The 27065-nt window shown below is 49.7% G+C and overlaps 1 protein-coding gene across 4 annotated transcripts in view; it reads left to right on the top strand.

Annotated features, from left to right (window-relative positions):
• Wscd2 (WSC domain containing 2) overlaps positions 1 to 25713 on the top strand; it is a 90798-nt gene extending 65085 nt beyond the window's left edge. For all 4 annotated transcript variants that reach the window (XM_041649136.1, XM_041649138.1, XM_041649137.1 and 1 more), the window contains 5 exons: positions 2911 to 3032; positions 4862 to 5036; positions 8612 to 8776; positions 13104 to 13304; positions 23628 to 25713. In XM_041649136.1, coding sequence (XP_041505070.1) covers positions 2911 to 3032; positions 4862 to 5036; positions 8612 to 8776; positions 13104 to 13304; positions 23628 to 23980 — 1016 coding nt within the window. In that variant the 3' untranslated portion in view covers positions 23981 to 25713. The remainder of the gene's footprint in view (positions 1 to 2910; positions 3033 to 4861; positions 5037 to 8611; positions 8777 to 13103; positions 13305 to 23627) is intronic.
• The last annotated feature ends 1352 nt before the right edge of the window (positions 25714 to 27065 follow it).

The following is a 27065-nucleotide window of genomic DNA, read 5'->3' as shown; positions in this document are numbered from 1 at the left end:
CAACACTTTTCACCCCTTCTGACTCAACTCTGTCCTTTCTGAGGGTCTTAGGCACCATCAGGGTGATAGGAAGGGACACAGAACGGCTGGGCTACAGCTACAGTTCATACAGCTACTATGAAGAGAGACAGGCTCCAAGATACCCAAGCCCAGGTCAGCACAGCCTCAGTGAGAACTGTCGGAGCAGGAAGGAGACAACTACCAAGCCAGCACCTCACTGCCCCATGACCTGAGCTGGCATCCAGCTAAAAGAGCTCTCTGGCCAACAGAGATCATATGGGTTATTGTGTAGGCTTCCTGCCTTATTCTCTAAACCTTACGCTCAGACACCACGCTCCCTTCCCTTCCCTCCCCTGCTTGGCAAATAGGTGAGCTTCTTTCACCAGCCCCCAGGTGGCCTAAGGGGGCTTCCTCCTCTGTACCCACACATGCAGCTGGATGGGCAACTCTGGCGTTTCTCTGTGGGGCATTGGTGTCTTTTTTGGGTGTTAGAGAGAGGTGCTGAGCACCGTAGAAGTACCAGCATGTTCCAGTCTCCTGAAAATTTTGCAAGGGGCCTATGGGCCTACAGGGCTCAGTGCTGGTGAAGCCTCAAGATGTTGTGCTAATCAAAGGTGAATCCATACTTTCCCAAGTGCTCTCTTGATAAGGTAGTCCAGTCTCTGCTCCCCGTGTCCATGCAGGGAAACTGAGGCCTGGAGAGACTGCACAGAATGAGCTGCATTTTTCCCAGTGCTGCTGCCTCCAGCCCCTCCTGTCCCAGATAGAAACCTGAGACAGCGCAGGACAGCACACACCCTGGCGTGACATAAGAATTACCCTGGAAGCCTGTGCAATGCCTGTGCTGTGGTCCAGTGCCACCGTGAGCTCAGGCCCCAGGCGTCGGATGGTAGAAATGACCATGAGGATATCTTTGAGACCTAAAATTTAGACATGCTATTCCTGAACGCTGGCATCTCCTGCATGGAAGAAATTCTCCATCCCTTGCCAGCCCATGAATCTAAGGTGTGTATGCACCAGAATGTAGATCTGCCCTACAACTCTCAGATCCGCCGAGCTGGAGGCCTGTGCCCTCCGCAGCTTCCTTTGCTCTGAGAGCAGCTGGGAAGAATGGGACACCTCTACAATAGTTGCTTCTTAGTTTCTCATCGAACTTTCTCAGTGAGTTTGCCTCTTGCAGACTTTTGGAGTTTGTTTCGTTCCATAGCCCAGGCTGGCCTCAAATTCACTAGGTAGCCAAGGCTGACCTTGAACTTCTGACCTTCCTGCCTCCAGTTCCCAAGTGCTAGGATTACAGTCTTTTGTCCCTATGCCTGGTTTATGTGGTACTGGGGATGGAACCAGGGTTTTGTACGTGCTAGGCAAGCCTCTACCAACCAAGCCACACCCATAGGCCCCTTGCAAAATTTTCAGGAGACTGGAACATGCTGGTACTTCTACGGTGCTCAGTAAGTGTAAGTGCCATCAGTCCCTGATCCTGTGCTCAAGAGTTCGGTTCTTTGTCGTTATTGATTCTGGAAAAAAACATTCAAGTCAAGATCTGAGCAGTAAAGAGCTGGGGTGTAACTCAGTGGGAGAGCAAGCCTAGACTGTACTAGGAACTTGAGTTGGTTCCAGCACTGCAAGAAAGCAAGATCTGAGACTCAAACCAAGGCCGATAGATTTTGAAATATGCTCCATGAACCTTGCAACTGATCACAGGGGCCACATCCTACTTTTCTTACTTACATAAAATACATATTCATTGTGGAAAGGAATAGAAAAGAGCTTTTATTAGAGAAAGAGAGATGCACTTACCCCCTTCCTGAACCCATCAGAGTTCCACATTTCCCAATCCAGAGCTTTCCACTGTACTCTTACCCCAGGCTCTGCTTCCCCAAAGCCAGCCAGATGTTTTCTTCAGGGGCGACTCCTCTTGGGGACACAGCAGTGGGCTCCCAGTCTTCTACTATGCCACTGGGTGTTTCCAGGTTAAGGATCTTAAAAAGAGTCCCCTCCCATCTCCTGCCACTATAGCAACTCTTGCAGCCAATCTGAGTCCGTTCTGGGTCAGCGGAGATGTCTGAGGTCGGGGACTTTCCCCTAAAGCCCAGCACAGGGGAGGAAGAGGGACCCTGGAGCTGAGAGGAAGGGTGGTACCCAGGATGCTGCCAGATGCTTTGCTCCCTGCGTCCTGCAGTGCTGGCCCTTATGAGAATGTGAAAAACCCTGCATACCATGTGTCTGTTCCTTGAGTGGGGTAGCACCACCATGAGGCACAGGGGGGCCAAAAAAGAAAAGGGGTAAAGTGAACCCATCTCGACCACCTCTTGACACAAATGCCAGGGCAGAGGAGCGTACCCTGAAATTCTGAGCTCAATTCACCAGGAGCAAGCCGGTGCTTTTCCTGTCTGTTTTGACTTGCTGTGTGACCTCAGGCAGATTCTGCTTTCTCTAGATTTTCCTTCCAGAAGGGAATTTATTGGAATGACTTACATACAGGCTGTGGTCTGAACAGTCCAACAATTGCTGTCTTCTGACAGAAAGGCTAAGGGTCTGGTAGCTGTTCAGTCCTTGAGTCTAATTGTCAACAGCCCCAGTCCAGCCCCAGGAAATTCTAGAAAGCTGCTGGTCTTCAGTCTACACTGGGATCCTGAATATGTGGATTCTAATGTCAGCGAGGGAATGCCTCAGGGACAAGACAGATGAACTTGCCAGTGAGAATGAGAGCAAGTAGGCCAAAGGCAGCAGCTTTCTTCCTTGTCCTTGTATGGGGCTGCCCCTAAAGGTGTGGTCCAGATTCTCACCTCAAGTGATCCAATCAAGAAAATCCCTCGCATGCTTCCTGGGCTTTAATTGGTTCCAGACACGATCAGGTTGATGATCAAAATTAGCTGTCCCTAGGTCTGACAGCTCTATCTGCCTCTTCAGATGGAAGTGCTGTATTCAGGGGCTGCTTCCGCCGACCGAACAACCTCTCCCTGGCCTTGCCTGTGACAGTCGCCATGCCAAACATGTCTGTAGACAGGTGTGTGGACCTCTGCACAGAGAAGGTAAGCTAGGGCTGTTTGCGGCATTCGGGATGCAAGGACAGGGTGTCAGGAAGTCCAAGGAGCAGGATGTGAGCTGGATCAGTCACAGTCACTTGCAGCAGATGAGGTCACAGGTCGTGGCTGTGATGAGACGGGAATACATTAGTTCATGGATTCAAGGCGGTAGAGTCACACAGAGTAGCAGGAGTTGCCTACTTGCATCTAGTGGTGAGGGAGTGTGAGATTGAGGATGCCTGAGGAGGCACAATAAACACTCCTAGGTAGGTAGTGACATCAGTAGTGGCCCAGTGGCACCCAGGTGCATGCTGCCTTTCTCTCTGTGTCTAAGGAGTTCCTGTAAACTATCTGAGAAAGCGAGCACTGTGGGAGCAGAGCTCACGGGATGTGCTGTGTGCTTTTCTCTCCTGAGTCTTCCTGGACCTGTGACCAGGGGGAAATCTGGTCTGCATCTGGTTTGGGAGCCAACCGGACAGAATTAGCCTGGGGTCAAAAGAGACAACCCAAGGCTTCTTTGGGTGTGCACACCTATATCCTTTTGGTTTAAAAGCACACAGATTTGGGCCAACAAGTGTAGGCAGAGCTGTTCGTTTGTTCCCAGCCGTCCAGACCTGAATAATCACACAGAAATTATATTAATTACAATACTGTCTGGCTAATAGTTTAAGCTTATTTCTAGCTAGCTCTTACATTTTAGTATAACCCACTTCTATTATTTTATATTTTACCATGGGGCTCATGTTTTACTGGCAAGGTTCCAGTGGGCTCTGGCAGGCGTCTTTCTCCTTAGGCAGCTACATGGCTTCTCCCTGCCACTCTATCTACTCTTTCTCTATATCTATGTCTGTTTGGATTTTCCACCTGGCTGAAAGCAGCTTCTTTATTAACCAATGACAATAAAACATATTCCTAGCGTACAGAGGGGAATCCCACATCAAACGTGATGTCTCAGTGGGTAAAGACTTGCCACCAAGATTGAAGACCTGGGTTTGAGTCCCAGGACCCACACTGCAGAAGGAGAGACCTGGTTTCTGCATGCTGCCCTCTGCCCTCCGCATGCACACTATGGCATGCACATGGACACATGATCAATGGATGATTTACAACATTTCCCAAGATGTGAACTGTGTGACAGTCACACAAAAGACAGGGGCAAGATCAACAGAGGCATGTGCCCTTGACTCTCTCCCAGGCTCCCAGGGAAAGTGTCTGTGTAGTGCTGACTCTCTCTACCACAGCTCCCAGTGAATCCCTTTTGCCAGAAAAGATGGCATTGACCCCAGGCTCACTCACAGCAGAACCCAGGCAGCATTTACCAACACTAGCCATTTAGTGTCCTGGGGTTGAGTTCCAGCACGCCTTGCCTTGCCTGCGTCTTACTGAACTGTCAAGGTTCTGCAGAGGCCCTGCACATCTTCAGCTCTAGGTGACTTCTAAGCCCTAATTTGGTACTAATGCTGTGTAAGGAGTTGCTATGGTGATCGCTGAGGGAAAGGAAAGGTCCAGGTGTTCAGTGACGAGATAGTACTTTTCTGGAATGTTTTTTTAAACCTCACCATGGAGTCAACAGATGGGAAGAGCTGGTATAGTCTATGGGTCTCCCTTTGCTGCGTGGGAATGTGTGGGAACCCGCTTCTCCACTGATCTTCCTGGTTACGGATACCAGGTTTATCCTGAAGTCTTATTTCAAATAAGGAATGAGATAAACAGTTAATCAACACAAGTGCTGGAATGGAGGCAGTCTGCCAGGGAGGGTAGCTGCTGATGTCTGGGGAGGAGGATGGTTGGGCCGTACAAGGACCAGGTGACTCACCTTCTCTTCTCATGCCCAGGAGTACCCCCTGGCAGCTCTCGCTGGCACCGCTTGCCACTGCGGGTTTCCTACGACGCGATTCCCTCTTCATGACCGGGAGGATGAGCAGCTGTGTGCACAGAAGTGCAGTGCTGAAGAGTTTGAGAGCTGTGGGAACCCCAGCTACTTCATTGTGTACCAGACACAGGTCCAAGGTAAGCCAGCCTGCCTCGACAGACCCTCCTTCCCAGAGGTGTCCTGGCCGGTCTGTTTCCTAAAGCCTGCAGCGTGGGAAGAAGAGAACAGAGGACTGGATTGGTGACGTTGCCTAGGCTTAGGGCTCCTGGGTAGAAGACAAAGGAAGTGTCTGAGAGGAAGTTCTGATGACCCTATGTCTGCCCCTCATCACTGCCTCTAGCAATGAGAGTGAGTGAGTGGAAAGAGAGCCCTGGGTCTCCTCTCCTCCAATACAGACGCAGCAGTGATCTTGAACAGCTCACACCAACTGTCTCGGCCTCAGTTTCTTCATTTGGAAAATGAAGCTGTAGATGGTTGGCCTCCAAGGTCCTTTTCAGTTCTGGGATTCTATCATTGTGTCTATACCTTCTTCCTTCTCTCTCTTTCGTCCTCTCCCCGACTCGATCATCCTTTCCCTCACTTCCCTTCTTTGCCAGTAGAGCCCTCACTGACTTGTGTGGGGTGCCTAGAATGGTAAGATGAAAGTGATGGTGGTGATGATGGTCACGATGGGGTGTTGATGAAGATTGTGATGACAGTATTGTTGTGGTATTGATGGTGATAGTGATGATGACGGTGATGGCAATGATGGCCACGATGGGATGTTGATGAAGATTGTGATGATGATTGTAATGACAGTCTTCTTGAGGTGTTGATGATAGTGATGATGACGGTGATGACGACGGTCATGATGCGGTGTTGATGATGATATAATGATAATGGTGATTGCAGTTACGATTTGGTGTTGATGAAGGTCGTGATAATGGTGTTGATGATGGTCATGATTTGTTGTTGATGATGGTGACGATGATGGTGATGATAATGGCGATGACGGTCATAATGTGGTGTTGATGATAATGGTGATGATGATGCACTTGGGCTTGTTAGTTTTTGTCAACTTGGCATAAACCTATATACATCTGGGAAATGGGAATCTCAACTGAGAAATTGTCCCCATCAGATTGCATATAGGGAAGTCTGAGGGGCGTTCTCTTTGTTAATAACTGAGGTGAGAGGCTCTAGCCCACTGTGGGTGGTACCACACCCTAGGCAGATGATCGTGGATTGTATAGAAAAGCAAACTGAGCGAGCCATGGAAAGCTAATCAGTAAACAACTTTTCTCCACAGTTCCTGCCTCTTCTCCTGCTGAGTGCCTACCTTCACTTCTCTCAGTGAATGGCTGTAACTGGGACATGTGAGCCAAACAGACCCTTTCCGTTGGTCGGTTTCATGTCACAGCAACAGAGAAGCAAGCTGGGATAATGATGATAATGATGGTGGTGGTGATGGTAGTGACGGTGATGATGGTGGTGATATTGGTAAAGAAGGCGATGGTGCTGATCATGATGTGGTTTGATTATGGTGATGACAATACGATAGTGATGAGGGTGATGATTAAATTGGTGATGAGATGGCATAATGAGTTTCTTGGGCCTTACTCCACTCCAGGCTCAGTGCTAAGGCCTTCATATATACTTCCCTCCCCACAGCTGTCCTGTGAGGTGGGATCAATGGTCATTCCTCCTTCCCTGGGAAAGTGAGCATCAGACTAGCTGAGGGACTTGCTGCAGACAGATTATAAACCTTTATTCCTGGCTGGGGCATCTCAGAGAGAAGTGGGTGTGGGGTTGGGTACTCACGCTGGAACAAAACCTAAGGGAACCCCTGGATATATACCAGCATGGATACGCTGGCCATCCACTGTGCACCAGCCTCAGGCTAAGCCTCAGCCCACCCTGTGATGTAAAGGCCATAATTAGCCAATGAGCAGAGCTGTCCCCATTTTACAGATAGTAGAGGGTTAGGGAATTGGCCATAATCCTACATATGAGAGCAATGTGCCTTCAGAGATGACTCCAAAGACCATGCTAGAATCCTCAACTCACAATGGAAAGAACATCCCCAAGCCATCTGGAGTCTGGAGAGCAAATGGTACATCTCCAGGCAGATTACCTCCTAGCAACAATGCATAGACAGACAGGCTCCTGGACACTGCATAAGTGTGTCCACAGCAAAAGTGCATGCAAGACAGTCTGTGCTCTCGCATGCCAGCACCCTAGAGGGAAGTGGCAGATTCCTGTTTGTGTTTTGCATCATAACAATCCTGTACAAGTGTCTGGTGGTCCCTAGCAGGCAATCCCACTGCTCGTTTACAGTCCAGTGAAGGTGAAGGGGTGTGCTGGTTTCTGGGATGCATCTGGCATCTGGGTAGAGCTGCATGGCCCTGGCCTGGAGGACAGAGTCTTACACAGACTATCTGCACTGTGACTGTGAGTGACTTTGCTGAGGCCCTGCTGGATGCTGATGGCTCTTCTCCAGCAGATAGCATCTCTGCTCTTATCCCAGCAAACCACCCCAGACTGCCCAAGGCTCTCGAGCAGATCCTCCACCCTGAGGAGAGGTGTGCACCAGAGATTTAGTAAACTGCCCAGATTTTGGTCCACCGTGGTTCTCCTGTACGATAAGTCCTGTGGTCCTGGTGGGAACTAACAGCACCTGTGTGCTCAGCTCCGTGAACCCTCTTCACCACCTTAGCCCGTGAACCCTCCAGTACCCCCATGGCATGCTTGCTGTGGTGACCACCTTACAAATGGGTGACTGAATGCAGAGAGGTCGAGCAGTGTGGCCAGAGCCACACAGCTGGAGCAGGGCAGAGATGGGGTTCAAAGCCCGGTGATCAGGATCTCAGACTTCACCCCTAACCGCGGCTTCTCACAGGCATGCTGACACTCCTCTCTGAGTGGTCAGAAGTGAGGAGAGTGTGCTCCAGGGAGGTGAAACCCAAGTGTAAAGGCTGGACAATTGGGTCTGCCCTTCCCAGGGTCAAGAAAACACAGCCTGCAGCTCCTGCCTTGGTTTATGGGGCTTCAGAACCAATGAAACAAAATAAATTTTAACACTGAAAAAACAGCCCTAACCGCAGAGCCAGCCCATGACCTCCCAGGAAGGTTTGTGTGGAGAATTCTGTTTAGTGGGAAATTAGGGATAGGTTCTGTGTCCTGCCCCCACAGCTAAGCTTTTGTTATGAAAAGAAGTAAATTATTGCCTAGGGCACAGCCAGAGGCTCCCGTTTGCCCCCTAGTACTATTTTACTGAGTTACACTTCTCTCCGCCCCTTGTCCCCTGTCACTCTGAAGGAAGTGTGGTCCCCAATGGGAAACATTAATTACAATGCAACAATTGATTGGGATTTCTTTTAAGTCCCATTTCCATAGAAGGAGAGGCACCTTTTAAGTGTGGTGGCCCATGATCACTTGATGACCCTTGACCCTCTAAGCACAAAAGAGACCAGAGAACCTTCTGGCTAGGTAAGGACTGCAGTGGGTGGGCTGGGTCCCCGTGGGCAGGGCTCTCAGCCCCATCAAGTTGAAGGTCAAGTTGCACCTCGGCAGCTGATTCACTGTGAGACACTTTCTAGCTGGGGGAACGGCTGAGAATGGAGAGGAGGCTTATCCTCCTGTTGGACACAGCACATAGAGTGCCCCTCCTCTTCCGTGTATAACCATGTCTCCGGGGCATACTGTGCTGACCCGTCTGTCTGTCCTCCGGCAGACAATCGGTGCATGAACAGAAGATTCCTCCCAGCCAAGTCTAAGAAGCTCATCGCACTTGCCAGCTTCCCGGGCGCCGGCAACACGTGGGCCCGCCATCTCATTGAGCTGGCCACTGGCTTCTACACCGGCAGTTACTACTTCGATGGCTCTCTGTACAACAAAGGTGAGAGGGGTGGAAGGTGAGGGGGACACCCTGCACCACTCAGCATGCAGGGGCTTGTCCATCAAGGCCCGCTGTGTGCTCTGGCGGTCCTCCCTTTTATATCTGACGCACACATGCAGTGTGTCCTGAGCCTGCTGACTAGTTGGCATCTATTAAGTACTGTTAGTTAATTATTAATTACTAAGTACTGTTAGTTACTGTGCTGGTTAACTCTCCTCCACTTAGGTTGCCACGACCATTTCTTAAGCACCTGCTGCAGAGCTTACCACAGATACTGAGTAACCAACAGCTCTGTGCTATCAGTAGAAGTATAATAACTGTGTTTACATCAGGGCACTTATTAAGTGCCAACTATTTGCCAGGCTCCTCACCCACAGTATTTGCTGGATACCATGCTTTGCTTTGATGTTGTTCACTGTGTTTTACTGGGCACCATTATGTTAGAAATGGGTTTCCCTTTGTGTGGTTTTCCAGATGCATTTAGGGAGCACCAACTGTGGGCAGGAGTCTCAGGGGAGTTCAGCCACCCCCGGATACCCTGTGACCTGACTCCAGACGTGAAAGCGGAGGCTGACAAAGTGGGAAATAACTGGCCCCAGAGTCACCATTTTTTTCAAATGTGCCCAGCTGTTTCCTGATTTCATTCTCGTGTCCTTGTCACTCTCGGGCTTCTCACTGGGGGACTAGAAATCATGGGTGGCACTGGACATGAAATGCCCTCCTCTATATGGTTTTATGTCTATGTGTGCACAGCCCTCGGTTGCGGCTTTGTGTCTGTTTTAGTGGAGGAACACTTCCTGGCTGTGTGCCCTTGGGCACACTGCTGCAGCTCTCTGGTCCTGTGATCATGCGCCTACTACAGCTAACAGTTTGTGCCTCGTGATCGTGAGATAAAAGTGAACACGTTGTTGCATGTAACAAGCCCGGCACACGGGAAATAAGCTCTGCTCTTATGGCGTGGGTGCCAGGCACGGCTAAGGAAAGCTAGGCAGCAGCATCTCCCAGGATGAGAAGCAGAGAGTGAAGAGGTGAGGAGGGTGGGGTGGAAGGTTGGAGCCAGTGGGGGTGCTGGAGGGCTCAGTTGACTGATAAACACTGTCCAAAGCCAATGTAGAGAGGACTGAGTTTATTTCATCTCCCAACCCCAGGTCATATGGTCTGCCAGTGCAGGAAGTCAGGACAGGAGCTCAGGCAGGGCAGGATCCTGGAGACAGGAGCTGTTGCAGAGGCCATGGAGGGTGTTCTTTACTGGCTTGTTCCTCATGGCTTGCTCAGCCTGTTTTCTTATAGAACCCACAGTGGGCTGGGCCTTCTCACATAAAGTATTAATCAAGACAATGCCCCACAGTCCAATCTGATGGAGGGAATTCCTGAGCTGGGGTTCCCTCTCCATGAATGTCTCGAAGTTGTGTTGTTGACAAACACAAAAGAGCACACAGGGCCTGGACCTTTGGATCCCAGTTCTCTGTATTTGATTTGGGTTTCTGTCCTCAGCTACTTAGCACCTACTATGTGTGAGTGAGTGACTGTCAGGATTTGAACTCAGACCCTCAGCAGAACCTGTGCTGTGTTGTCTTCATGTACTGGTGGCTGGGGACAGATCAGACCGTCTCAGGTAGGCTCCACCCTCAGAGGAGGGTGTCTGTAGGATCATTGAGGTCAGAGACCTAACGTGGTTTCATCTCCTGTGTCAAGTTAAGTGAACCCCACTTTGCTAAGGCATGTTAAAATGGATTCTGAAGTTCTGTTTTCCCTCAGAGGTTTGAAGGAGGGAAGGGAAGCAGCTGCCTAGACACCCGGTACTGTTCCTCCACCAACTCCCTCCTGGCGTCAGAGAGCAAAGGGGCCATCAGTCTGAAAGTTCACAACACTTTCTAAACAGGGCCTGGGCTCAGAGCCTCACACTCCTGAGCCTTGGGCTCTTCATCTGGAACGTGGGGAGTTGGCATCAGAGATTTTCTGGTCATGTTCTTACATGACCAGGTAGTGCCAGGAGGGGACCTTAGGGACACTGTGATACAAGGCACACACAATCTGTAATATTGGTAGTGTAAAGTGTGAGAGAGAAACAAGAGAAAACATTGTGTATATGTATATATGTGTGTATGTATGTGTATGTGTGTGTATGTATGTGTGTGTGTGCATATGTGTTTGTGTGTGTGTGTGTGTGTACAGGGTTTTTTTTCCTGCAGCTCTGAGCCCATGTCTTAGAACAATTTCCTGGTGGCTCCTTAGAGCCCAAGGGTCACATGCTCCCCAAATAAGTAGATCCCTGTGTTGACTCTGGAAAGTGATATTTAAATATGCCACATTTGTGTAATAGTGGTGCCAGGTCCTGTAGAAAAGAGGGGTGTAGAAGTGGGGCTTCTGGTAGTGGAATTCAGCAATTCCCTGTGACTCTGTCAATTGAGCAACATTCCTCAGGAACGCCTAGCCTAGCCCATCGTCTCCCTGAAGCTTCTTTCTAGAATGCATTCCACCCAACCCCACCCCGACCACAGGCCAGCTCCCCAAGGGACTCTAAGTATTTCTAGACAATCCTGGCTCATCTTGCTTGTGCTTTGTTTGTTTGTATTTATTTTTAGTCTCCACAAATATCAAGCTCAATTGATGTCATCATGGCATCAAAGAGACAGCATCTCAGGTCTCCCAAGACAGGGAGGTGACTTTCTATACTGTCCCTGTTAATGACATCATGATTCCTTGTATAGGGAATTAGGAAGTTTCCCTTATATTTTGTTGGGTTTGGTTCTGGAGATGGGGTCCACACTATAACCAGGATGGCTTCATGGCATCTTGTGGCAATGCTAGTCCATCAGCTTCAGCTCCTGGGCATGGGGATTGCCATTACATCTGGAATGCCATGTTTCTGAGGACATTTTCTCCTCTGAGAGCGTGTGCGTTCTTGTATGCCACCTGCATCTGCCCATTGCTGGGCCTGTAATAAAATGGATTTCAGTGAAGACAGAATGAAGCCACAGGTGGGACACCACAGAATGAAATACAGGTGGGCTGTACAGCATCCCACCAACGGGACGTGTGCCATGGCATTTAGCCGGGGTGTGTGTGGTGAACTTCCTGTTCTCTCTCCCAAGCCTCAACCTCTGTGTCCTCAGGATACTGTGCCACAGAGAACCCCCAAAACTGTTTATCTTGTCACAGGTATGAGCCATTCCAAATTTGCAAGGCTGGTCTAATCCCAGGACTCGGCCCAAGCAGCCCAAGGGTACAGCATGACTCGGGAAAGGGCAGCCCATTCCCGTCTCTTCTGCCCAGAGGCCCTAGGAGGGCGGCCACGACTCTCTGGACCCCTAGAACAGGATCAGGTGACATGCCAGACCTTACCTCCATCCACTTTAAAAGCTGTATGTAAGCTTTTAGACATAGGCTGAGCAGGAAGACGCCGTACCCCACAGCCTGCTAGGTCCTGGGACCTCTTAGCCCAGGACTTTCTGTGACTTCTGTTAGTTTCTGTGACAGAAATCCTAACAAAAACAGTATAAAGGAGGATCTGTTTTGGCTCGTTCAGTCCATAATTACAGGGAAGGGGGATAGGGAGCAGCTCAGTCCTCAGGACAGAGTCCTCGTGCTGTGTGCCTCACCAGTTTCTCACAAAGGCTGTGTAAAGAAGGTGCAGATGGAGAAACTGAGGCCCAGAGACTGTGACGTAGTGTCGGGGTCACTCGCTGTCTTAGAAATAGCATGAAGGCCACACTTGACTTTGTCCCCAATGCCTCAGCTCAGAGTGTGGGAGTCCTGAGGGGTAAGGACACATAGGTTTGGGAGCCTCGGTTTGGTGCCTCTGAATGCATCAGGACTCCCACAGCCCTCTCTAGCTCCCTGTTCTCCGCCACCACCTTACAATGTTCCCTCTCAGTCACCCCAGGTCTTTGATATCTGTGGTCCCTATCCTTTCTTGTCTTGGGCTAGCCGGTTCCTCTTCAACCTTCGGTTCTCAAATTAAGCATCTCTACCCAGAAGGCTGGGGCCATGTCTGTACCTCAGAAGGTGAAGGTGTAGCCCAGGTCCAAAACAGAACCACCCAGCTTAATCCCTCCCAGGCCTGCTCCTGTCCTGCTGCATTGACTGACAGTGGCTGTGACTTTCAGTTCCTGCAGCCTGGGTTAACAGACGCCGCTCTCAGAAGCCTTAAGGCTCTGCTCAGCTTCTGTCATGATGTTCAGTACTGTGGGTGCTCAGAATGCACAGGAAGGAATCCCTGAGTCAAGAGAGTGAGGAATGCTGAGACAGGGTGTGGAAGGAGTGGTATGTGCTTCCTGCCTCCCCTCTCACCAGCTTCTGACTTCTTGCCTGGGGTTGGGGACAGGGTTCAAAGGTGAGCGAGACCACTGGCGCAGTGGGCGGACCATCTGCATCAAGACCCATGAGAGTGGCCAGAAGGAGATTGAAGCCTTTGATGCAGCTATTCTGCTCATCCGAAACCCCTACAAGGCCCTCATGGCTGAGTTCAACCGCAAGTATGGAGGCCACATAGGATTTGCTGCCCATGCCCACTGGAAAGGCAAAGGTACTGGAGGGAGGGCCTGGGGTGGTGTGGGGTACAGGGTGGCCAGCATGGGGTGACAATCCAGGCCTGGGGCGGTGTGGGGTACAGGGTGGCCAGCATGGGGTGACAATCCAGGCCTGGGGCGGTGTGGGGTACAGGGTGGCCAGCATGGGGTAACAATCCAGGCCTGGGGTGGTGTGGGGTACAGGGTGGCCAGCATGGGGTGACAATCCAGGCCTGGGGCAGTGTGGGGTGCAGGGTGGCCAGCATGGGGTGACAAGCCAGGCCTGGGGTGGTATGGGGTGCAGGGTGGCCAGCATGAAGTGACAGGCCTGGGGTGGTATGGGGTGCAAGGTGGCCAGCATGGAGTGACAAGCCAGGCCTGGGGCGGTATGGGGTGCAGGGTGCTCTGCAGGAAACTCTTCAGAGTTTAGCTTGTGCAGAGTTTAGCTTGTGCAGAGCAGCACTGGTTGCTAAGGCTCCATGGGGCCATACCCAAAGTACCAGCTATGTAGCCCAGGAGCTAAGGATTCAGACTTTGCAGAGGAACTCCTTTGTAAGGGGACTCCCAGCCCTTACACTTTCTTGAATAGCTCTAATTTTCTGGACTTAGGGAGATGAGAAAATAGTGGGGTGCAAGGATCTAGAAGGTAACCTTTCTCTACTCACCAGCTATGGTTCTCATCATGGTGGTAGAGACACTGCTGGTGAAATCTAGATGGCACTGATGGCCACAAGTTTGTGGGTCCTTCCCTGGGTACCACATGGCCTGTGTCCAGCCCCTCCCTCCATGGCGGTTAGACCCTACAGCTGTGTGAAGCCACCCAGCAGCTCCAACCCACAAGGTTCAAAGGGCTTGGAGGCTTGTTAGTGTCACCCCACTGGGTGGAGAGCAAGGCCCAAGGTAAAGCAGATTTGACAGTTCTTCCCCAGCTGTGTGAGAGGCTTGTGGTGCCAGCAAACATGCCGAGGCTGGAACATGGACCCAGCATCTGCCCTGAGGACCCTGAGAAAAGTGAGGCCCAGAGAGGTGACCACTAAGTGAGGCCCAGAGAGGTAGAGACCACTAAGGTCACTGGGATGCCCAGTGACCAAGCTGCCCAGCTCTCCTCTTCCTGGATTTCCTGTGATCTGAGAGAAGAGGGGAGTTGGGGAGTGTGGCCCCCAACTCATCACTCAGCCACCCCTATGGTTCCTGTAGCAGGGTAAACAGAGATTGGTTAGCACCCTGGGTGCTGCTGAGCTGGGATTCCAACCCAGGCATTGATTAACACACACACACACACACACACACACACACACACACGCACGCACACACACACGCACATGCCAGCCTCCACGTCCAGAGACATTTACTCCCCCAGCAGCCGCCTCATCTGCTCTGTTTCCTTCTTTGGACACCTGGGCCCTTTAGGTCAGTGCTGAGTCAGGGCTGAACCAACAGAGGGTACGTGGGGGATTGGTCCAGACTCACCTCCTACTGGCGACAGACTAGCCCCATCAACTCCTCAGGTCAAGAGCCCTCAAGCTCCACCTACCCAGCCCTCTTCTTTGACACCCTATGTTCCAGGACAACTGGGGGACTCATTAGCAAGGCCAGTTACCAGACTCCACCCCAGAGCTGCCCACCCAGAAATGCTGCATTTTTACCAGCCTCTGGGGACCTTCCTGATACACACACCAACTTAAGTGCCACTGCCTTAAACCCTTCCTGTTCAGGGGTGGCTGGGACCAATGGCACCAGTGCACCTTGGATACTTCAGAGTCTGTGTCCAAGCAGATTTCTCAAGGGCTCCAGTGTTCTCACAAGCTTTAAGAACTGCTTTGGGACACCCTTGATGTAAGGTGGGAGGGTTATCTGGGAGGGAAGGCCCCTCAGCCGCTGCTGTGTGCATCCAATCACCATAGCACTGCCCCCTCCTAATTAGATGGAGATAAGCCTCCCCACCCCCAAACTTTGGTTCCATAACGTTAATTTTACAGCCCCTCTGGAGAAGGACCAAGGCAAAATTTTCTGTGATATGATTACACAAGGTGAATTGTCCTGGATCTGTGTAATGAAACAGATCCTGTGTTTAACGATTCCGTGGGGAACTGGCACCGAGCAGCCATTCATCAGGGCTTGCTCTCTCCTGACAACAGAAGATGAAGCAGGAGACCTCTGCGCAGTGTGCAGCCAGGCACATCTGTGTGGTCTTGGCTCCCCGGGGTGCCTTTGTTTCCGGATTTGTGGGTGCTAATCAGTTACCAGGAGCCCTGAGCTAGGGAGGGCTTTTGTTTCCATTTCTATTCTTCTTTGCAGAGGAGTCATTTGAGGGCTTTGAGAGGTGAAGGGTTGGAAGAGCTCAGAACAGCTTAGGGTGCTGCTAAGCCTTGGGAGGGAAAGTCGGACCAGCAGGATGGGGCACTTGGGGGTTGTCTCAGGAAAAGCTAAGTGCAAGGATGGTCATAGGTAGTATTTACTCTTCTGCACCTAGTACCTTGTCGGGACCTTTGCAAAGCTTATTAGCCTGAGAGGTTAAGGATGCCGCTCAAGGAGAGAGCAAGCAGCATTTCCAAGGTCACCCAGTGTGGATGGAGAAGAGCAGGGTTCCCAGCCCAGCCACCTGGCTGGAAAGTCATCCGTGGACAGCTATGTCTTAGCCAGCAGCCGAGGTGAAAGATGGACACAGCCGATAGACAGAGAGGCAGCTTCCTCGGGATAGTGCAGGTGGTGTGATTGGAAGACACATAGGCAAATGGCTTCAAGATGGTCACACGGAGACACACCTGAAGTCTAGACCTGTGGGCGCTAGATGACAAAGGCCAGCCTCACCTGGGTTTCTCCTGCAGTAGCTGTCCTGAGTCACTAAGGATGCTGGGAGGTGACTCCAGAGTGGGAAAGAGGCTAAGGGAAGGAGCCCCCATGCGTACTTAAAGTTTCCCAATCATCCAGATACATCTGGTCCTAGCCCATTATAACAGTACGGGCCCAATTAGTCAGCTGCCTTGTGAATAATCTATTTTAGGAATAAAAAATAACCTGTCACCAGCATAAATATTTCCCAAGTAGCCGTGGGGTTCCAGGAGGGGACCGGAAGAGAGGCATCTCAGGACAGCTTCCGTCAAGAAAAGCAGCCTTTTATCACGGAGCAATTTAGCAGTTGGAATTTCAATTTAGTTCAGCAGCGGTTACCCCCAGCTCCTGCTGGGTACCAGGCTGTGGGAGGAAGCCAGGATTAGGCTGCTGATGTCTGGAGAGGATCTGGGCCAGAGTGAGGCGGGCTGGATTGGATGGTATTTCCCTGCTGCGTGACCTTGACCAAGTCACTTCACTTGTCTGAGTCTTAGCCTCCTTCCTGGTGACAGATGCATTATAGTCTTTTCCTTTCAGAGCATCTAGGAGGATTTTAAGGTCCCCCACCTAGCTTGAGAGACTCACTGGTCTGTCATGTGCTGCCCTATCAACCATTGAGCCTTCAGTGCCTCCTTGGTGTTTTCCAGCTGAGTTGGGGCTGATGCTGATCCCAGCATCCCAGTGCCCTTCTTGGGCAGTCTCCTGACTTCCCTCCCACCTGAGCCTCAGCAGCTCTTCTCATTTGCTTGCTCTACAACTACCCAAGGAGTGGTCCATGTAGCCTGCCTGGAGTGCTCCGTGTAACCTGCCTGCAGTGCTCCGTGTAACCTGCCTCTCAAGACAGGCAACCTCATAGGCGCCCTCCCATGACTTTCTATGCCATGGCAAGATGGCTGATGAGCTCCACAAAGAGACAGTTCGTGACAGCTTAAATAAAGAGTTGAGAGACCACACAATCAAGATTAACAATCCTGTTTAAACCATCCCCACGGGCTCAATGGGCGGTGGAGACAGATGCGTAAGCAGGGTGACCACACAGTAATGACTCACTGTGTGGTCAGGAGGAAGAATTGGGCCTGCAGAGCCCAAAGGAGGCCTGAGCCCTGGGAGCCAGCAGGATGACTTCTTTTTTTTAATATTTATTTTATTTATTTATTATGTATACAATATTCTGTCTGTGTGTATGCCTGCAGGCCGGAAGAGGGCACCAGGCCTCTTTACAGATGGTTGTGAGCCACCATGTGGTTGCCAGGAATTGAACTCAGGACCTTTGGAAGAGCAGGCAATGCTCTTAACCACTGAGCCATCTCTCCAGCCCCGCAGGATGACTTCTTAAGCCACAGCAAGGAGGAGAGTAGACATGCTTATTGCACAGCTGCAGGGCTTGGTCAGGGTGCTGACAGTCTGTCCCCACCCCACCCCCACCTCCTCAGCCATCCCCCACTGCCCTGGGCTCTGGCCACACTCTGTACACAGCCTGCCACTCCCTGTGCACAGCCCGCCACTCCCTGTGCACAGCCACCACTCCCTGTACACAGCCCGCCACTCCCTGTACACAGTCACCACTCCCTGTGCACAGCCCGCCACTCCCTGTACACAGCCCGCCACTCCCTGTGCACAGCCCACCACTCCCTGTGCACAGCCACCACTCCCTGTACACAGCCACCACTCCCTGTGCACAGCCCACCACTCCCTGTGCACAGCCCACCACTCCCTGTGCACAGCCCGCCACTCCCTGTACACAGCCCGCCACTCCCTGTGCACAGCCCGCCACTCCCTGTGCACAGCCCACCACTCCCTGTGCACAGCCCGCCACTCCCTGTGCACAGCCCACCACTCCCTGTGCACAGCCCGCCACTCCCTGTGCACAGCCCACCACTCCCTGTGCACAGCCCACCACTCCCTGTGCACAGCCCCCACTCCCTGTGCACAGCCCCCACTCCCTGTGCACAGCCACCACTCCCAGTGCACAGCCCCCACTCCCTGTGCACAGCCCACCACTCCCTGTGTACAGCCCCCACTCCCTGTATACAGCCACCACTCCCTGTGAGCAGGCTGTCATTGTTTAATGGTAGCAAAAGACCCACATTCTGCAGCCACGTCTCCCAAGTCCTGCTCTGCGGCTCATTGAGTGACCTTGGCTCATCCACTCTCTGCCTAGGTTTCCTCTTCTGTTAAATGATGACCACCATGACACGGACCTGTGAGAACTGAGTAGAGCTAACTCCTTCCTATGTCAACATGGTGAAAACACAATTACCATCCAGCAATGCACCTTTATATTACTATATTGGTGGAAATTATAGCCCTATGGTATGACTATATTTACATAAATCTTATATAATATAAATCTATTTTATAAAGGTGGCGCACACCTTTAACCCAAACACTCTGGAGGCAGAGGCAGGTGGATCTCTGAGTTCAAGGCCAGCCTAGTCTACAGAGTGAGTTCCATACAGAGAAACCCTGTCTCAAAAAAACAAAACAAAACAAAATCTATTTTATATAACTGTTATATAATTTGCAGAGTATAGTCTCCAGGGTTGAGTCACAAGGACCTGGACACAGAATGGAGTCTTTGCTATGTTATCTTTTTCCTTTCAGTTGATGAAACTGTCTGATTGTCTTTACCCTTTAAGGAAGAGTCTGTGACTAACTTTGAATTTAGTTACCCTACTTAAAAAACTTATAATACTCCGTGTTGCTCATTAGTTAGTAGACCAAACTGTGTAAACAGATTTAAATATTTGTCCTTTTCAAAGTTTTACAACCATTACTGAATTTGGTAAGTATATTCTAGATAGGTATAAGACTATAAACAGATTTCTTTTTAATGATTAAAGCAATGACTAACTATTCAAAACACAAAAGCTTTCTTCAGTGGGAAAACATTTAATCACAGGTTTTAAATGTCCATTTAAGTCGAAAGCTAAATAAACAAAGGATTGTGTTGTTTTAAGTGGTTTTTTATTTTGGAGAGAGGGGTAAACATTACTAAAAACAAATCAATAATGAAAGCATTGTAGAGAATTAAGCATCAATTTTATCTCAGGGCACTGATTGACCTCTAAGTTTTATAACTTCAGTGTTATTTTAGCCTCATTATAACCATATCCATTTCAAACAATCCTTTTGCAACATATTTTGATCTTATTATTATTGTTATTACAAAATTTAGAAAAGAATTTTTTCTTTGGTTTTTTGAGACAGAGTTTCTCTATGAGGTCTTGGCTGTCCTGGAACTCACTCTGTAGGCCAGGCTGACCTCGAACTCAGAGATCTGCCTTTCCCTGGTGCTGGGATTAAAGGTGTGCGCCACCACACCTATCTTAGAAAAACTTTAATGAGGTAATTTTTAAAGTAAGTTCAGGAGGCTGTAATATAAAACAAAATATGGTATATTAAATATTCAATAGTCATTAATACAGGTAAAGTAGATTAGCTTTGGTTTACTTAAGCAAACTTAAATTAAGTGTCTGTTAAAGAGTAAAGTTTCAATAGCAGGTACTTTGAAGTGTTTTGCTTTTATGTGTGTGGGATTTCTGTTGTCATGGCTGGCAAAAGCCTTTCCTTTTTTTTTAGTCACCAAAAGTATAAGGCGTAAAGACTGGGGCAGAGCTCAGCATTCATGATTTTATTTTTCTTTTTAATTAGAAACAGAGTTGAATAATTCTGTTACATTCTGAACTATGGTGTAACTCATTAAGATGATCTATAAACTCTAAGATGTCTATGCAAACCTCAAAGTAAGTTTTTAAAATGACAATTCAAAAAATACAGATGTGGGGTTTTCTCTTCCATTGGCCTTGCCAAGGTACGCAACCCTGCTTGAAACCCTGCTCATCCCCTCGTTTATTTTTAAAGAGGCAGCGCTGCTCAAAAACACCCTTGAAATGTTGGTGCACATACAAACACATGTGAAGGAGACCTACGAAAGCACAGGTGTGAGTTAGCCTGTTAGTCTATGGGCTAGCGTTTAGTGTGTCGAGGGTGGCGGTTGTTCACTGGGAAAAACATCCTAGAGAAGGAGCATCATATAGTTAATTTCCACCCTCAAGGGTTAGGGTCCATGTTGTAAACCAGACTGGGTTAAGGATCAGGAGATCACATCTTGTTCTTAAAAGCAGATTTAATTTTTTTTAATCTAAAAACTCACGTTAGTTGCCCCCCCCCCAAAAAAAAGATTTGGGACCATTAAAAGAGCCAAATGAAAAGTGGAATGGACAAAAAGGAGATTTAGTCATGTGATCAACACTGGGAAGGGAGACAATAAGATCCATCAAACCTGCAAGTTTGTCTCGGGACCTGGAGTGAGGTCAGTGTATAGAGGGCTGAGGCTATGCAAGACTAATCAGACCTGGTGGAGGTGGTGCCGTCATCAGGCTTCAGTCTCTCTGAGGGATTTGAAAAGTTGCTAGAACTGTTTGAAGTCAGGGAGACAAGGTCCCCCTCCAGCTGGTGCCCTTCCCACTCCCAACATGAGATACCTGGGGAACTCCTATGTCCTGAGGTTCCATGGCTTCAATGGTGACAGTCAACTGAGACCCGTGTCTCTTGAGAGCCATTTCTAACAGACTGGTTACTCCGGGAATCAGTTTTGATGATGAAGTTCTCCTGAAAAAACCACATGTGACCCAGTAGCAGAGCTGGTGGCTCTGGGAAATGTCTACCGTTGGTGTCGGTGGCACTTAAACATTTAGAGAGTTTCTTGTTAGATAAGAGGGACGCAGAACCCCATGTTTAGGAGGATTGGCAGATCAAGATAACAAACAGGGAAACTCCCCAAGATGCTTGAAGATGGGGCTCAGGATAAGTCCCCAGGAATGCTGGAGAGGGGACACAGACAGATGCATTTGGTTATCTTTAATAGTCTGACGTGGTCCCCTAAGCTCAGTCCAAGCTGAGATTTGGGGTTTTAAGGCCAAAAGGACTTTTAGAGCTGGTTAAGACACGTTGATGTAAGCGTGGGAGTTAAAGGGAAAGAAGCTGCTCAAAGAGAAGGTAAGGTAGGAGGCCACGATGAGCAGACCAGAGAAAAAGGGAAAAGGGGAGGAAGAGGGAAAAGAGGGGAGGGGTGGGGGAAGAGGGAGGAGGGGAGAGCTATCTCAGAATTGACCTTTGACATAAACCTCCCAAAAGTTTTTATTAATTTTTTATTTTAGCATCTACTTTAACTCCTCTGGCTTAAGAGCTATTTGTTGTGAATTGCCTATTTGATCAGTTTTGGGAGATCATTTTACATCTCAGTTAAAGCCAGCTGCCTATTTGTGATTTTTGCCTAGGACTTTGCTTTTATTGCCTCCTACTCTGGAGGTAACTGTTTGGGTTATCTTTAGTGTGTTTTTTCCAAACACTTGCAAGTTAGTCAGCAATTATCACTCCTAGAGCTGCTGGAGAGGCAGATGGCCATTTACCTCCAGGCAGTTCCCCCTCTGTGGAAACCTCATTCTCTTTCTTTTTTCCATTCTGAGAAGTTACCCATCTGTACTAGCTAGAGACTACGTGGTTTTGGTCAGTTTTGTGTGCTGCTTTTGGCAAAGGCTTTCTCAGCTTTTACCCTGAAACCAACTTCTCCTACTGGGTCTTCCTTACATGTTACATAAGCGTGAGGGCGCTCAAGACTCTAGGTGAACAAACCGGTGTCTTTCCGGGTAGACGGACGAGCCAGTGAAATGTCTTCTGACCCAGAATAGGCACGTTTGCTGAGTTCCCTTGAGGCCGTTGCACACAGAGAGGCATTCCCCCTGATGCCTCAACTCTGTGGCGTGGTTTGGGGTGGGGGCGAACAAGTGCTTCTCCCCTTCAGTGTCCCTATCATAAAACTCCTAAGCTAAAGGTTTGACAAGGTCACAGGAGAAGTAACAGAAAAAAAGCAGAATTAAGGATTTGAGGAGCATCAGGAAGCAAAGGTCAAATGTCAGGAAGCAAAGGTCAAGTGATATAAATGAAAACATTTCAAGGACAAGAAAAACCACAACAAAACAGAAACTAAAATGCCTTCAAAGTCCCAGAAGCAGATAAAATACTGAAAAGGAGCCAAATAGCAGAATCTAAATTGCCTTTAGAATTCTGAATGCAAGCAAGCAAACCAAACCAAATATTAGAACAAAATGCTTTCAAACAAACAAACAAACAGATAACCGCAAAGCAAATATTCTGAAAGCAGACTAAAGAGATTGCTATCGAAATATGGTCTTTTAACCAGCTCAGGGTCGACAAATAGACTGTCCACAAAACCCAGGAAAGAGCTCACCAACGACCCACCTGAGGAAATCACACCAGATGGCCAGGGCTCACGGGATGCATGCAGGTACCTGGCTTCCATTCAGGCAGTTCCTCTGTGAAAAGTGAACCATTTTTAGAACGCCGCATGTCACCATATCTGTCGACACAAAAACTACAGCTCTCATCTTAAAGGAAATATGAGCTCGTTTATTCTGGAGTCATTTTGAGTGACCATGGCTCAGAAACACAGATTTAGGTTACCCCAAATTCCATGTTCTAACATGGAAGCAATTTTATAAAGTTTTTATAGTTTTATAGGACAGATACAGCCTGAATCAAGGCAAGTTTAAATGCATTGGTGGGTCTGTCAGAGAGGTGGCTACAGCAAGACGTTGCTGTAGACCAAGAAGCTCTCTGATGGCGGTCTTGGTTTCTGAATTGCAGGAAACTAGTGATCTGCTAAGTTAATGGATTCCAAAGAGTTTCTGTCTACTGGTCAGGGGAGTTAGTTCTGATGCAGGAGTGGGCAAGGAATGGCGGTTCCAAGGAGCTAGAACTAGTCCAAGGGAAGGTAATTTGCTCCTACACATCCCACCTCTCCATGGTGCTGCCGTTCTAATCAATCAGGGTCTGGAGACGCAGCTTTTTTCTAAGAGCTCTGGTTCCTGAGATCAAACCTGGGGCCTGCAGCATTCTAGGCAAGCAAGGGCCTACTCCCCAGACCTTCCTGTATAATTCTGCATCTCTTATCTCCGCACCTCCACATAGTGGTAGCATTACTTACATGTTGTGGTCTCCTTGTATATAGGGCTGACTGTGTCTGGTCAGTGAACCAGGCTCCAGTCAGGTGTGTGTGACCCCAGAGATCACAGGTGGGTGTAGCATGATCAATAAGAACTCAGAGACAATATTGGGGTTTAACTTGAAGACCAGAAAAGCAAAGCAGCCAGCCACTGGCTCTTATCTTGACTTCAGTCCGAAATGGCGATCCTGCCTCCAGGAATCCTCAGACTGAGACTAAGAGCTGTCTCCTCCTGTTTTATAATCTCTCTAGTTGTGGGAGTAAGGGTGTGCACCACTACCACCTGGTTTCTATGGCAAACTAGTGTGGCTACTGGGATTAAAGGTGTGTCACCACTGCCTGGTCTGTAAGGCTGGCCAGAATGGCTATTTTACTTTTCTGATCTTCAGGCAAGTTTTATTTATACAATTGGAATGTCACTCCAGGTGGGTTCAGATGTCTGGGAGGTGTGTCATCTGCTGACCCTTTGCTGTCTCTGCAGAGTGGCCTGAGTTCGTGAGGAACTATGCCCCATGGTGGGCCACACACACGCTGGACTGGCTCAAATTTGGCAAGACAGTACTAGTGGTGCACTTCGAGGATCTCAAGCAGGACCTCTTTGCCCAGCTGGGCCGAATGGTCAGCCTGCTGGGTGTGGTGGTCAGGGAAGACCGGTTGCTGTGCGTGGAGAGCCAGAAGGACGGCAACTTCAAGCGCTCCGGGCTCCGCAAGCTGGAGTATGACCCGTACACGGCCGAGATGCGCAGGACCATCGCCGCCTACATCAGGATGGTAGACACAGCACTGCGCAGTCGCAACCTCACAGGGGTGCCCGATGCCTACGGCCCAAGATGATAGATAGCCAGGGAGGGACCGAACAACCCCCGTGGCTCCAAGAGCTGACTTCCCTCTGGCATGAAGACAACCCCGGGCTTCTGCCTGCCATCAGAGAGGCCCCTCCGATGCCTGGGGAGGAGACAACCAGGCACCTTTCCCTGACTGCTTGGTTTGGGGAGTCCATATCCCTGATGTTGGGGAGAAAAGGGAAATGTTTATCATGGAGACGGCAGTGGTTGGGAGGTTCTGAATGTGACAGCTGATAGACGGTTATATGCAGTGACCCTGCAGCTGACTGTGAGGGCCCCTGTCTTTTTCCCTGAGCAAGCACCGGCTTTCTGATCCTCTGTGTGACAGACAGGTGTCTGGTATGTGTCTCCATGGCCTTAGAAGTCTGACTTCTGAGGTAGGAAGACCGGTGCTTTGGCACCACCGTGGGAGCTGCCCCCACATGTGAGATCCAAGCTGGGTACCGTTCCACCAGGACTGAAACTGTCCTTTCTGCCCACACTATGTCTTGGGGTTGGGAGTGACTTTGGGATTCTTGATCCTTCTTCCAAAGTCCCTTAGGTACCAAAAACCAACCCAGCAGTTGGCCATGTGCCGAATACAGAGCCCCAGTGACCCATATTTTCAGGGTGGGATCCAACATGTCTATCTTACACTGCCCCCCTGAGTCCCTTAACTGGGGAGTCCTTTACTACCCAGGGGAGCACAAAAGTGCTCCAACTCAGAAGGTGGCACACTCAAAATAGCCCCCTACCTGCCAAGACATCAGCCTCCCTTCCCTTGCATATAGCCCAACAGGGCCAGTCCCTACTGGGGACTCCTTAGAAATGGGGTAATGGATGGCCCTCCATTTTCACAGCACCACCGCTCTCGACGCTGAGACACCAAACCAAAGGATTTCTGACTTAGGTCACTGGTCATGTTTTCAAGCGCATGCATCCAGGATCCTGTCTCCCCACCTTGGATCCCTGCGGCTTCCCCTCCAGCCCACACCTTCATCATTTCCACTGCACAGAAACAAAAGCCATAGTCACAGCCCCCTTGCTCTTCTGTCTGGAGCAGCTCCCCGCCCGCAGCTTTGGGGGCAAACACTCATTCCCAGCTAGCCAAGGAACCCAGGAGAAGGTTCATGAAAAGAGATATATTTTTTTAAGAGGAATATGACCAAGACATTCTGCCCCTTGGATACTGGCCACGCAAAAAGGAAGGGCCAGAGACTCTACCTGATTCCCTTCTCCAGTGCCCTCATCTGGAGGCTTTGGACCACCCCAGGGCTCGGCCAGAGGGCTCTGAATGTATTTTGTATGGTGTTTTTTCCCTCCAGGCTCATTTTTAGTTTTCTTTTACTGGGTAGCAGATGACCACCTCTCCCCTCCAGTTTGGAGGTCATTCTCTCTGGCTCCAGAACCTGGACCAGTTCCTTGCTAGTGGCCACCTCTGGTCACGAACTTTCTGTTCAAAGATTCCTCAGGTCAATGCGATCATTAAAGAGTTTTGTTGCTAATTCTACAATGTGGCCCTGTTGTAGATGCTGCGCTCACAGATGAGACGTTTTCTTGGGTGTGTGTGAGAGAGAGAGAAGAGAATATCCAAGAAAGGGCTGAGGTGTGAAATTCTCTGCGCTTGTGCACAGATGTGGAAGACGTGTTCTTAAAAGGTCTCTTCTGTATATGTGAGTGACAGAGGCCCCGTGTGGCTGCTGTACATGTCTCCTCACTAGGGGAGCCAGTGACAAAGAGACACAGGGAAGCTTCTCTGATGCGGAGAATGCTGTGGTTGGCCCATTCAGTCCCCAGACCTCTACCCTGGCTTCTCACACCAGACTGCAGCTTCTCTGGGGAGGGCTGTGACCAGAGACTTTCCCAGCCAGAGGGAGAAAGGGCTTTTAATGTTGCCTTGTTGGCAGTGGGGGGCTTCACCCCACTCAAAGTCCCAGCCCCCGACACAGGAGCAAGAAGGACTTGAGTGGTAGAGTCATGGGGGAGGGAATGCTGCTCCTGAGAACCATACTGGGTGAATAAGTTCATGTGGGCCTGGGCTGACTCAGATCTCAATCGTAAGCCAACTCTTACCTGTCACAGATGTATCCGTTCCTAGACCCTTGAGCCCGGGTCACTCAAACCTAGACCCTTGAACATGTGTCACCTGGGATGGGACAGGACAGAAACTTCCATCTACATAGACCCTTGAACCTGGGTCACCCAAACCTAGACCCTTGTACCTGGATTGCAGCTAAATCCTGATACAGTTTATATGATTCTAGACACATGCTGGTCCATGATCAGTCTTAGACTAACCATACTCCTTATCCTAACTCCACATTGACTGAGTCCCAAGACTGGTTTTATGCATACTGAACCCTACTTCTGGTTCTTTGACCATTCTGACCATGTTCCCAGGCTGATCCCTGACCTGCCCCAAACAGATGCAATTGATGTCTCTTGACTGGTCCTTAATCTGTGTCCTGACTGACTCTGGTGCTGACTAAGTTAGATTCTTGGCTTGGGAGGAGTCTTAGCCTTGGCCGTGTGTCCCCTGATGTGATCTTACATCAAGGCTTGACTAGTCCTAGTGGCCAGAACCAATAAACTGTTTTGAACCTAAGTCTCTCTATGTCCCTGAGGCCACTTGTGCCCACCCACTCCCAGTGAGGGAAGCCATGTAGCATCTAGCTGGCCTGGATTCTTGTCTCAGGATCACACGGAACCTGCTGCATCCATCTTCCACTCTTCCCTGATGGTCCAGCCACGGCCAGGGGTGAAGCTAGGCTAAAGCACTTGCCAACATCTGCCCAGCCTGCGGCCATTTGCATTCAAATCTTTCTATTTCAGACTTAGGAGGAACTAAAGTAGCTTCTGTGATCATCACCCACACATACTTCCTAAGTATGTACTGTCAGTGTGAAACACCCTACACATACTTCCTAAGCACACACTGTCGATGTGACACACCCTACACATACTTCCTAAGCACACACTGTCGATGTGACACACCCTACACATACTTCCTAAGCACACACTGTCGATGTGACACACCCTGCACATACTTCCTAAGCATGCACTGTTGGTGTGGCACACCCTGTACATCCTTCCTA

The sequence above is a fragment of the Microtus oregoni genome, unplaced genomic scaffold (assembly GCF_018167655.1).
Source record: "Microtus oregoni isolate MIOR12 unplaced genomic scaffold, Mior012 000003F_ref0000135, whole genome shotgun sequence".
Taxonomy (NCBI): domain Eukaryota; kingdom Metazoa; phylum Chordata; class Mammalia; order Rodentia; family Cricetidae; genus Microtus; species Microtus oregoni.
This window is presented reverse-complemented; position numbering and strand designations above follow the sequence as displayed.